The sequence below is a fragment of the Pseudochaenichthys georgianus genome, chromosome 4 (assembly GCF_902827115.2).
Source record: "Pseudochaenichthys georgianus chromosome 4, fPseGeo1.2, whole genome shotgun sequence".
Taxonomy (NCBI): Eukaryota; Metazoa; Chordata; class Actinopteri; order Perciformes; family Channichthyidae; genus Pseudochaenichthys; species Pseudochaenichthys georgianus.
In genome coordinates, this window is record NC_047506.1 from 40,448,170 (window position 1) to 40,460,918 (window position 12,749).

A 12,749-nucleotide genomic window follows, 5' to 3' on the forward strand; every position below is an offset into this window, starting at 1 on the left:
TTGGTTGATGAAGAGCGGAGTGCACGTGCTGGGGTGTACAGTTTAACCATGTCCTGGATGTAGGAAGGGCCAGATCCATTCGCAGCATGGTACGCAAGTACCAGTGTCTTGAAGTGGATTCTAGCAGTTACCGGAAGCCAGTGGAGGGAGCGGAGGAGCGGCGTGGTGTGGGAACATGTAGGAAGGTTGAAGACCAGGCGAGCCGCTGCATTCTGAATGAGCTGCAGAGGTCGGATGGCACATGCAGGTAGACCAGCCAGGAGGGAGTTGCAGTAGTCTAGGCGTGAGATGACGAGAGCCTGGACCAGAACCTGCGTGGCTTTCTGGGTCAGCTGGGGACGCATCCTCCTGATGTTGTAAAGCGTGTATCTGCAGCAGCGGGTTGTAGCAGCGATGTTTGCAGTGAAGGACAGGTTGTTATCTAGGGTCACACCCAGATTCCTTGCAGTCTAAGTCGGGGAAACAACAGAGGGGCCGAGGTTGATGGTCAGGTCAAGAGTGGGACAATCTTTTCCCGGAAGGAAAAGCAGTTCAGTTTTGTCAAGGTTGAGCTTGAGATGATGAGCGGACATCCACTCAGAGATGTCAGCTAAACAAGCAGAGATGCGTGCGACGACCTGGGTCTCTGAGCGGGGAAAGAACAGAATTAATTGGGTGTCGTCAGCGTAGCAGTGGTATGAAAAACCATGCAGGCTAATGACAGATCCGAGAGAGTTTGTGTACAGGGAGAAGACTATGGTTAACCCCCATGTCACTTAGGACCAGGGAGTGTCAATCAGACTCGATCATCTGCAGTATGGCGGCCCCCAGGGGACGGTGCTGGAGCCATTTCTCTTCACGCTGTACACTGCAGGATTGCACACAAGACAGCTACCTGCCAAGTCAACATGGACTCCAGGATACTCTGCAACGTCTACAGGTGCACCAGAGAGCATCCTGACCTTCTGCATCACGGTCTGGTACGGCAGCTGCACCGCCCTCAACCGTAAGGCTTTACAGAGGGTGGTGAAAGCTGCACAGATCATCACCAGGACGGAGCTGCCAGCCATGGAGGACCTTTACTCCCAGCGGCTCAGGAAGAAAGCCCTCAGGATTATAAAAGACCCCCATCACCCAAACTGTTCAGTCTGCTGCCGTGTGGCAGGCGTTACCGCAGCATCCGGACTAAAACCACCAGACTCAGAGACAGTTTCATCCCACAGGCAATAACATCCACAACATTAATCCGGCTGAAATTTAGAAATTATTGATCTAATATACCATATTCAATCACTTGTATATAGACTCTTATTGCACTATTCCACTATTTCACTTTTTTACTATTTTTCTTTTTGTATTTACTTTTAAATGTTTTATTGTGTTGCTCTGTTGGAGGAGCCTGTGACCTAAGATTTATGACGTATGACCAATAAAAGCCTTGAACCTTGAACCACTTTTAGAAGTTCTCTGAAGACTCTGCCATCGTCGGCCTCATCTCCAACAAGAGTACAGGGAGCTGACGCAGGACTTCACCCTCTGGTGCCAGAGGAACCACCTCCAGCTCAATACAGGGAAGACCAAGGAGCTGGTGGTGGACTTCACAAGTCACCAACATTAACTCCCTAAGGAATGTGGTTACAAGTGATTGAGCTGAAGCACACACACATTCTCTGCCTAGCTGTCAAGACTCTGTGTTTCTATAACACAACAATGATGCCAAGATATGCACCTTAGTTGTCACCTCCTATACAGCCAACAGCTCTACATATAAAAGGATTATATAGCATGCTCTCACACAATGTCACTGCTGCTGCTCACACACACACACACACACACACACACACACACACACACACACACACACACACACACACACACACACACACACACACACACACACGCCAATATTAAGGGTAGTGTAATTAGTGTAATTACAGTTCATACGAACTGAAATCCTCCTTTTTGTCGTTGAGCAAGGCTGGTTGCATGATTCTGATATTATGTACCGTTATTTGAATTGGCAGCCTAGTAATCAGCAAAAGGCTAACACGAGGTTAACAAATATCTGCAAACATATCTGACTCATGCACTCTGGGAAAATTAGCATTGTTATAGTTACTGATAGTTTATGTCAAAGTGTTTCTTGGTTTGTGGTTGTATTTCCTCTCCTTGCAGCGTTTTGCTAAATTTATACAGCTGTTTTCTTTATTTAAGTGTGTTCTGTTGGACCCTCACCGTCAGTGCACCAACTGTCAAATGTTAGCATGCCATTAAAGTAAACTCACTTACTTTGTGTGCAGATTGTATCAGTGCTTTATTTTTTATTTATTTTTTTATTTTGATATACTTTATTAATCCCCGTGGGGAAACGGTTTCTCTGCATTTGACCCATCCTAGTGTTAGGAGCAGTGTGCTGCCATTTTGAACGGTGCCCGGGGAGAAGTGTAGGGAACGGTGCCTTGCTCAGGGACACCTCGGTAGCACTTGGTCTTGCCGGGACTTGAACTGGTGACCTTCCAGTTGCCAAGCCAAGTCCCTATCGACTTCGCCACCACCGCCCCTTTATATGAAACTACATATGTTTCTCCTCCAGTCTCTGCTTGTTTCCATCTCTAGGTTTACAGAGCCATAAAGCCCTGTGATGAGCGCACACCCCATACTGAACTCATATATCTTAATGAACACATTTTCCCATTGACTTAAAGTTGTCAGCGATCCAGGTACAAACAGTCTGCAGCCTATACTCTTAGCTCCATTTCTTATATGCTTTTTTTGAGCCTCTTGTGTTCACAGAAATCTATCCTACTATACTTTTTTTAGTGATTGCATAGTAAGTTTGTAACCGCCATTGCAGAAACATTAATCTGTCATACCAAAAGTATGAAATATTAAGCTGCGTTTCCAACAACAAGTTCCTGGTAATTTAAGAGCTGGGACTACTTTTTCATGAACTAAAAGGTGGTTCAGAGGTTAGCACACAACCAGCACCCCCCCCCCTCCCCCACATTCCACACACTGATCCTAAGGCTAAGTACCAGAAAGCCTGATATAACTGAAACCCAATGATAAAAGTATTATAATTTGTTCTCATTAGCCATTTAGTTTGAATATGCTTTTAATTTAAAAGAACCAAAACAATCTATTTTATAACACATGCAGATCAACTGCTTCCTCTTATTTATCCTTTATTCAACCAGGTTTGAGATCAAAGGTTGCTTTTACAAAGATGGCCAAGAATAGCAGCAACTGTGAATGTCATCAATTCCCGTAAAAGCCCATAGATCCGAGTACATCAAAACGGTCAGAACAAACAGATGTTCAGGATTATTATGTTTCAAAGATTATGATCAGTCTGCAATTCAGAAGACGCAGGAAATCTAAATGCTTTAGTTCACAATGGAGTGGTGCAGTCATAACATACTTTTGTAGGCCAACCTGGAAGGGCTTTCTCCTCAAAATGCCAAAGGGATTTTGTATTGGATATTGCAGAAAAAACAAGATCTTTGGCAAACAAGTTATACTTGCATGTTTTGTAAATGTAGCAGAATAATCTCTGCATATTAACACTATTTTATGATTTTCAGTAAATGCACTGTGTGAACTACATCACAGTGAGATGACTTTACAGCACCACCGCTAAGCTAATGTTTGTCTTGATGACGTTTACTAGTTTAATGTAGCCACCTGTTAGCAACCGCTTTCATCCTGCACTGCTCTATTACGTCTGATTTAGGATACGGCAAAATGCAAAAAGTTCTGCATACAGAGATTGTATTTTCCCTAGTTCCATCGACCATTCATAAGTACAACCAAATGATTTGTAAACTAAATGATAACTAGCAGACTGTAATGGAAAACACTGGTGAGCAGGCTGACAGAGTGCTGCGGTGTCTCATCACAGCCCATGAAAACAACACAATGTGTGCATGTACATTATACAATACATGAACAATTAACTTAACTTTGAACATGAGTTTCTGAACTGATCTTCAGGGAGTAAGCTAGAAAAAGAAACTAAAGGATAAGCAAATGTGAAAGAAGAACTGACAAAGTGAGTCCAGATTACAGTACACGACAGTCCAGTGTGTGTGTGTGTGTGTGTGTGTGTGTGTGTGTGTGTGTGTGTGTGTGTGTGTGTGTGTGTGTGTGTGTGTGTGTGTGTGTGTGTGTGTGTGTGTGTGTGTGTGTGTGTGTGTGTGTGTGTGTGTGTGAACATTACCTATAACATGTTTGACACTCTTCATGTTAGCGTCTCCCTGGCTCACACACATACACAGGCATACATGGAAATCCTTGTAGAAGCAGTAATCCCATAAAATAATCTCATGGTATCCACCAGTGAGGACAAAAGAACATCCAGCAGCAGCCCTGCTCTGTCCACAGCAGCTGCCTCTTCACCGTCATCACCATCCTCATCATCAATCAGACTGCTCCAGACATCCAGACAAACACATCTCTTTCTTCTCTCTCTTTTCTCAGATTTCCCCCACACAAACACACACTCACAGCCGGAGCTCAGCCCTGAACTGCGTGTGTGTTACTGTGGTCACTTTTTCCAGCTCCAGCTGTAGTTCAACAGCTTTTCTTTGAGCAGCAAACAGCCAATCAGAAGGGAGAGAGGGAGGGCAGACAGTGTGTGAAAATGAAAGAGATGGAAGCAAAGAGAAATACAGAATTAGGTTGAGCTGCAGAATGTGTGTGTGTGTGTGTGTGTGCGTGCGTGCGTGTGTGTGTGTGTGTGTGTGTGTGTGTGTGTGTGTGTGTGTGTGTGTGTGTGTGTGTGTGTGTGTGTGTGTGTGTGTGTGTGTGTGTGTGTGTGTGTGCGTGCAACACGTTCTCACTCCCATCCCGTCATATATTGACGGACGGTCAGAGCCCCTCCCCGTCGCTATATTACGTACAGGGTACTCCTTGCCCGTCAGGCTTCTTCGGGAAGGGCGTCCCATAGACCTTCATAATGCCTATTTTAAGGTTCATTTGGCCATTAAAATGCGTTTTGATGTCATTTTATGCGAGTATTGAGTTTTTATTTCTGATTATTTGTGCAGTACATGTACATGATGTTTAGTTTGCTAGTTATGACGAAGATTACTTCATGAATGTGTACACATTCATGGTTGCTAAGGTGGTTGCTATGGACGCTGCAACAGCTCCCAGACCACGTGATCAACAACAATTTCATTTCATTTCAAACCTTTATTTAGACAGATAGGTCCCTTGAGATCATGGATCTCTTTTACAAGGGAGACCTGCAACAATGGCCGACCTTCGTGTTATTCTCGGTGGAAAATGCCTATTTTAAGGTTCATTTGGCCATTAAAATGCGTTTTGATGGCATTTTATGCGAGTAATGATTATTTGTGCAGTACATGTACATGATGTTTAGTTTGCTTGTTATGACGAAGATTACTTCATTAATGCTAACGTTTTTTTGATGGAAATGTGTTTTTTCACAGCAAAGTCACCCTCTGTACTTGGACTTATTGGGAGAATCTAAAGGCAAGAACATCCCAAATATTCATTTAGGTCTTTGTTTTAGACCTTTAGTGTTGCCGTCTGTGAGGAAAATACATGGGGCTCAGAGCCTCGTATTTTTAAAATCTTTTTTTCCTTCTAATTTGTTATTCTTTTCAAAATAACACACTGTTATTTACTCACCAATAACACACAATTATCCTTGCTTTTATTTATTGGTTTAATTCCATAATCTCGGTCTTTTTTGGCATTTGTCAGGAATTGAATTTCAAAATAAAAATAACCGGAAACAGACGTAGGCCTATAAGGGACAGTTCGAGCATCATTGCGATTGTCAACATTTTTGAGTTTAGGATGGCCGAAGACACTACACTACCCATAATCCCAAGCTATCGTTTAGGACTACAGTCCCCATGATTACTCTTCAAGGTCTGGGATTGGATGTTGGAGTGGCAGTGCGCCAAGGTTACGCAGAGCGTCAAACAGCTGTTTGAAATGGAACGAAACCACGCCAGACTATCCAGAACTGGAATCGAACGCCTCCCAGAACTACACACTACACTATTGTGTTTCGCAAAATGTTCTATGGGACGTCTCTACTGAACGTTTTCGTTTTTCCCACAATGAGAAGTTGCCAGTATTAAACACATTGGTGTTATCAAATGTAAAACATATAATTAATAAATGGGTGAAAATCGCTGTCCATAATGCGCAGCATCAATATATAGCATTAATTTATACCCACATGACCGCTCATTGATACTTTGTAATTCTACTGCACTACAATTCAGAGGTTAACCTGGTATTTTTACTCCACTACACTTATTTGAGTTACTTTGCAGATTCTGATTAATGATGTGAAATATAAACAACCCTTAAATCAGACTTTAGTTACACCTGAGTAAAATTCAGGGAAGGTGATTGTCAAGTGCCAACAATCAGGAGAGATATTTGATAGTTGGTGCTTGAGAAGACTAAACATGTATCTGCAATTGACATTAATGGAAACGAGTAATAAAGTATATTAATTACTCGTTATTCTCTACTAATAGTTAATTAAAGACTATATATTATGGCTATTTTGCACATCCCTTTCAAGATTTCAAGATTTTAAAGGTTTATTGACATATCATATACACAACTACAGTGTAGTTATGCAATGAATGAAAAACTTGGGTCACAGGTTCCTCAACAGTGCATTACAAGACATCTATCAATATGTGTGTACCTCCACCATTAAACTGTCATATTCTGCACATTTCTTATTCTATCTACATACATAAGAGTATAATCCATATGTATAATATTAGTTAAAATAGGTGCTTCAACATAGTTAACATTGCAGGAAAGCAATATATTAGACGTTCTTATTTAAAAGAAGACCTTAATCTGTTATTTAATGTTTAAATAAAGGTTAATTCGTTTTTCTGTTTTGCACCTCCTCCTATTAATATCTTTGTACATCCTACACTAAACTGTTTTATTGTAGAGATCACTTATAGTATCTTCTTGATTTTTTATATTCTGTATTTCTATCACAGACCTTCTACTTTCCCCCTATGAAAGTATGTACTCTTAATATTTTTTTAATCAAATATAACACATAAAAACAATAATTCAATAACGTGCTTTAACCACTAGGCGGTGCACACAAGGTACACACAGCCATAATAAGTTTGTATTATTAGTGTAGGACACTGTATGTACAACATCTGAAGATGTGTAGTTTTATTCATGCTTTCACATCATTTTACAGCATATTGCTATACTATTTCAGACTCAGTATTCTTACATTCAAAATTCAATCCAATTCAAATCAGTAATATCTTTAAAAACTACAAGTCCTTTTATATCAGCTATGCACCGTTATGGTGTAAATATAACCTATCTATGAATTATATCAAATGTAAAAGTCAGCCGAATTAGTGTTGATACTGCAAGGAGATGTATTGTGTGAAGAGAAATTGAAGATGTTTTTTAATTGTTGATATATTTATGATCCACGTCAAGTATTCAGTTTCGGCGGCATTTCTTCAGTTTTTCCAAAGGTCTTCTCATCAGGGCGCTCTAAATAAAGAACTACGGCAGATCTGTAATGTAATGCAGCCGAACCGTGTATTACAATTTCGTTATGTGATTACTTTCAAAGAGAAAAGCAAGAGCACTCGGAATTAAGTATTCTTTTATTCTTTTAAAATGTTTTCCGGATTTCATATAATATAAACACCAAATCCCAGCATGCTTTGCGGCTAAAACATCCAATCAGCGTAGCTGAGGATCTTCGGTAATCGCTCAAAATGCCTATGTCTGTTTCCGGTTATTTTTATTTTGAAATTCAGTTCCTGACGAACGCCAAAATAGCCCGAGATTATAGAATTAAACCAATAAATAAAAGCAAGGATAATTGTGTGTCATTGGTGAGTAAATAACAGTGTGTTATTTTGAAAAGAATAACAAATTAGAAGGAAAAAAATATTTTAAAAATACGAGGCTCTGAGCCCCATGTATTTTCCTCACAGACGGCAACACTAAAGGTCTACAATAAAGACCTAAATGAATATTTGGGATGTTCTTGCCTTTAGATTCTCCCAATAAGTCCAAGTACAGAGGGTGACTTTGCTGTGAAAAAACACATTTCCACCAAAAAAACGTTAGCAACCATGTGTACACATTCATGAAGTAATCTTCGTCATAACTAGCAAACTAAACATCATGTACATGTACTGCACAAATAATCAGAAATAAAAACTCATTACTCGCATAAAATGACATCAAAACGCATTTTAATGGCCAAATGAACCTTAAAATAGGCATTTTCACCGAGAATAACACGAAGGTCGGCCATTGTTGTTGATCACGTGGTCTGGGAGCTGTTGCAGCGTCCATAGCAACCACCTTAGCAACCATGAATGTGTACACATTCATGAAGTAATCTTCGTCATAACTAGCAAACTAAACATCATGTACATGTACTGCACAAATAATCAGAAATAAAAAAACTCATTACTCGCATAAAATGAGATCAAAACGCATTTTAATGGCCAAATGAACCTTAAAATAGCCATTTTCCACCGAGTATAACACGAAGGTCGGCCATCGTTGTTGATCACGTGGTCTATGAAGGTCTATGGGACGCCCTGCCCGTAGAAGCCTGACGGTCAAGGGGTCCGCTGTCCGCAATGAAGGTCTATGGGACGCCCTGCCCGTAGAAGCCTGACGGTCAAGGGGTCCGCTGTGTCCGCAATGAAGGTCTATGGGACGCCCTGCCCGTAGAAAATGAAGGGAAAGGGGTACCCTGTACGTAATATAGCGACGGGGAGGGGCCCTGACCGTCCGTCAATATGTGACGGGATGGGAGTGAGAACGTGTGTGTGTGTGTGTGTGTGTGTGTGTGTGTGTGTGTGTGTGTGTGTGTGTGTGTGTGTGTGTGTGTGTGTGTGTGTGTGTGTGTGTGTGTGTGTGTGTGTGTGTGTGTGTGTGTGTGTGTGTGTGTGTGTGTGTGTGTGTGTGTGTGTGTGTGTGTGTTCTTATGAGGTATGGCTAGCCATTTGAGTATTTATTCCATATACTTGATATCAGAGGGCAGATGCCTACTCTAGTTGGCTCTTTGATTTCACTTGTTAGATATATGGTCAAACTAGTTTGGCACTCTGCTTTACTAGTTAAATAAAACATTACACTAGTCACTCTTTTTCAGCAACTAGTGGCACTTTTGTCCTACTAGTTACCACATAAGCCTTACTAGCCTTACTGCCAGGAGCAGCACTCGTAGAACCAAAGTAGAACCTGTTTCCACTCAGACTTTAATACAGCTACAACATTGTTTGGTTTCCATGGTAGCGCGTCTCTTTAGTAGCGCGTGCAACTGAAAGTCTGAGAGGGTGAGGAAGATAAGTCACGGAACAAGAATCGACAAAACTCCCCCTTGCTCACTCCTTTCCTGTATAACGCAGGTCCAGCCCACACATATGCTCCATCAAGACAGTGCACTTACAACTACAATAAGCATGTTAAGCTAATACAGCTCCGGCGATCCATTAGCACCCCCCCCCCCCCCCGCGGTGGTTTTGAAATGCTCCCGATTTCTGAGGTCTCAAGGTTGGCAAGTATGCTAGTAACGCTAAAAGTCTTACAAGTTAACTAGTGTGCTGCAAAAGCTCTGACATTTTAACTGGTTCCAAAAAAGAAGCAGAACTAGTTAACTAGTGGCATACATTTGTCTGCACTAGTTAACTAGTAGCACTAACCCTAACCCAGAATCATTAATCATTTCAACACATATATCCACGAAGATTAATACATGAAGACTTGTGACTCAGACTTGACTTGGACTCGGACTCGAACACAGGTAATGATGACTCGGACTCGACTCGGACACTCCTTGGGTGACTCAGACTTGGACTCGAACACAGACGTAATGATGACTCGGACTCGACTCGGACACTCTTTGGGTGACTCGGACTTGGACTCGACTACGACTCTCCCTTGGTGACTTGAACTCGGACTCGAAGAGTGGTGACTCGAGAGTGACTTGGACTCGTGAATTGGACTCGTGAATTGGTGACTTGACTACAACACTGTTATATGGCTGCCCAACTAAACTCAGATTCATATCATTTTTGTACAACAACACCCCCGACTTGGGTAAACATAGAGCAGACATCAACTCCATATCCAGATCTGACTCCAGATGTATCTTTACTCCTCAGATATTAAGACATTGAAGAAACGTACAAAAACCCCTTTTCTTAAGAATACGATCTCAGTTTGGTATGCTGCACACAAACATGTAGGCGACACAACAACGTTGTCTCAATTTACTCCTGTTTGGAGCAATGAGCAGTTTACACCTGGGAAAAGAGATGGAGGATTTAGATCATGGAATACAAAAGGCATTCCGAAAATTATGGATCTATATACAGACGGAGTTTTGCTTTCTTTTGATCAGCTACAGTATATCGGACATATCAAATCCCTAAAAATCACTTTTTAAAAAATGTACAGTTAAAAAGTTACATGTCATCAAAACATAAACAGATAATGTCTATACCACCTTTATCGAAACTTGAGGACATTTGGAAGGAAAGGGCCTAGTATCTAAATTCTTCAACATGGTTGCATTTGACACTGAATCAGCATTAGATAAATGAAGTGCATGGAAAACGGATATAAAAGAGGATATTGATGAGGAAGATTGGAATGCTACTTGCCTAAAAGCACAAAGTCAGACAATAAATACTAGGTTCAAATTACTTCAGTATAAATGGTTATTGAGAATGTATATAACTCCTGTCCAACTGCATCATAGTCTGCCAATATTCCAGATGTTTGCTCTAAGTGTTTGGATGAAAAAGGAACTTTATTTCATTATCTTTGGGAATGTCCACAAATTCAAATCTTCTGGAAGGATATTTTTAGGTGTCTGTTCATTATGTCGGAGTAGCATTTGGTTGGTATTTCCGGTTATTTCTCCACTGGTTAACATGGGTTAACAATACCGTGTAACTGTCACGTTTGAAATCGTGACATCTTCACGTCTCCCAGCATGGTAAATCGTCACATGTTCACGTCTTGCCGTGATACCGGGTTGGTCAGCTGGGTGCCCAGTGCCCACTGTGGTGTCTTAGCTCGGTCTGCCTACCACTTAGCATCAGACTTCCCACACACTCACAATAGAGTCTGTGTTAAAGAGCGTACATAACAGAGGAGATTACACTGATGTGATGAACAGTATGCAACAGCGGAGGAGCATTCTGTGCCATGGCCGTATCTACCATTGAGGTTACCGAGGTCCGGACCTCGGTAATATTTTCCGAGCTGTGCATAACAAAACTTGTGAAATAATTGCACTAAACGGGGTTCTTTGTAGTACTTCCATTTACTGACCATGGGGGCGCTGCATAACTACGTAGCCTCGATTAAAGCAAGGAAGAAGACGACATGTATCAACAAACCTCCCTAGCCCTGTATCGGAGCAGCGGAGGAGTGATGAAGTATCTAGAGACCTGAGTCCAGCGGGCTGCTTGTGTTTCTGTTCATCAGGACATCATATGACCAGCAGGTCCTGTGTGAACGCTCTACGTTAGTCAGTGGACATCCGACAACATGCACACTAACTTATATTGCAGCTATAGGCTATACTTTGGTTTACATTGCGTGAATAAACTAGCTAGAGAGCTAAAGTTAATTACGTTCATCCAATGTCAGAAGGATTACCTTTTAACAAACGTTGTAATGCTTTTCTTTCATTTCAATTTGAGTAAAACATTGAAGATATAACATTGTATTGTTTTCTTTTTACATTGACTCAGATATAATGAAAAGACTACGTCAGTCGATGCTCAGCTTTGGTAAGGAAGAGACAGGACAGGCAGAGAGAAAGAGAGAGAGAGAGAGAGAGAGAGAGAGAGAGAGAGAGAGAGAGAGAGAGAGAGAGAGAGAGAGAGAGAGAGAGAGAAGTCAGGGAGGAACTGGAGTCACACAAAATAATGTAGGCTTAATAAGCCCATCTATTTATCTATCTATGTATCTATAACAATAGTCTTCATTTACAATAGGCATAATTTTAATACATACATCTATTGCAGTTATGATGTCATAATATACAATTGTATAAAACACAATTTGCTTACATCTTTGTTCTCTTTTGAGAATCAAACAAGACAGATTTAAATTAAAAAATAATGCAAACAAACAAGTGAAATGAACTAAATGGCTGAATTGCTTTTAATTCACTGGCAGGAGCGACAAGTGAGGAGGAGCAAACAGTGAACAACGAGGGAGAGATTGAACAAAGAGAAAGAGTAGAGGACAGAGAGAGTAAAGAACAGGAAGAAGACAGAGAGACTAAAGAAGATGGAAGAGAGGCTGCAGGTTATGGAAAGGAGAGAGACATGGAAAATGAATGTTGTTGACAATGTGTTGTGATCATTTTAGCCTCTTCTGCATGTCCAGATCATTAATAGTAACAATCAACTGATTCTTATGCATTACACTTTCAAAAATAATTGATGCTGACATTATCAGCCCACTGACATGGTTTGAAATCAATATATTATCCAATTTGTGAACCCCCCACAGGACTTAAAAAGCACCTAACTAGATCATGAAAATCGCGGGGGGTATCCCCCGGTATTTAGGAAATCCTGGATACGGCCCTGGCCACACTACATCAGTATTGTCTCTGAAACATGTGGACATCTGTGCTAGTGATGTGTCGGTCTTATAAGTGAATGACGGGAGCCGGCTCGCGCCCGCGAACGAGCCGTTTTTTGGTTAAGTAATAATAATGACAT

At 41.2% G+C, this 12,749-nt stretch overlaps 1 protein-coding gene across 9 annotated transcripts in view; it reads right to left on the bottom strand.

Moving 5' to 3' along the window:
• Positions 1–12,749, bottom strand: part of mcf2l2 (MCF.2 cell line derived transforming sequence-like 2) — a 175,616-nt gene that overhangs the window by 123,745 nt on the left and 39,122 nt on the right. The window contains exon 1 of one of the 9 annotated variants that reach the window (XM_034080616.2): positions 4,199–4,291. The exons of the other annotated variants lie outside the window; for them this stretch is intronic. Coding sequence (XP_033936507.1) covers positions 4,199–4,250 — 52 coding nt within the window. The 5' untranslated portion in view covers positions 4,251–4,291. Of the gene's footprint in view, positions 1–4,198; positions 4,292–12,749 lie in introns of those variants that run through there. 9 annotated transcript variants of the gene reach the window in all.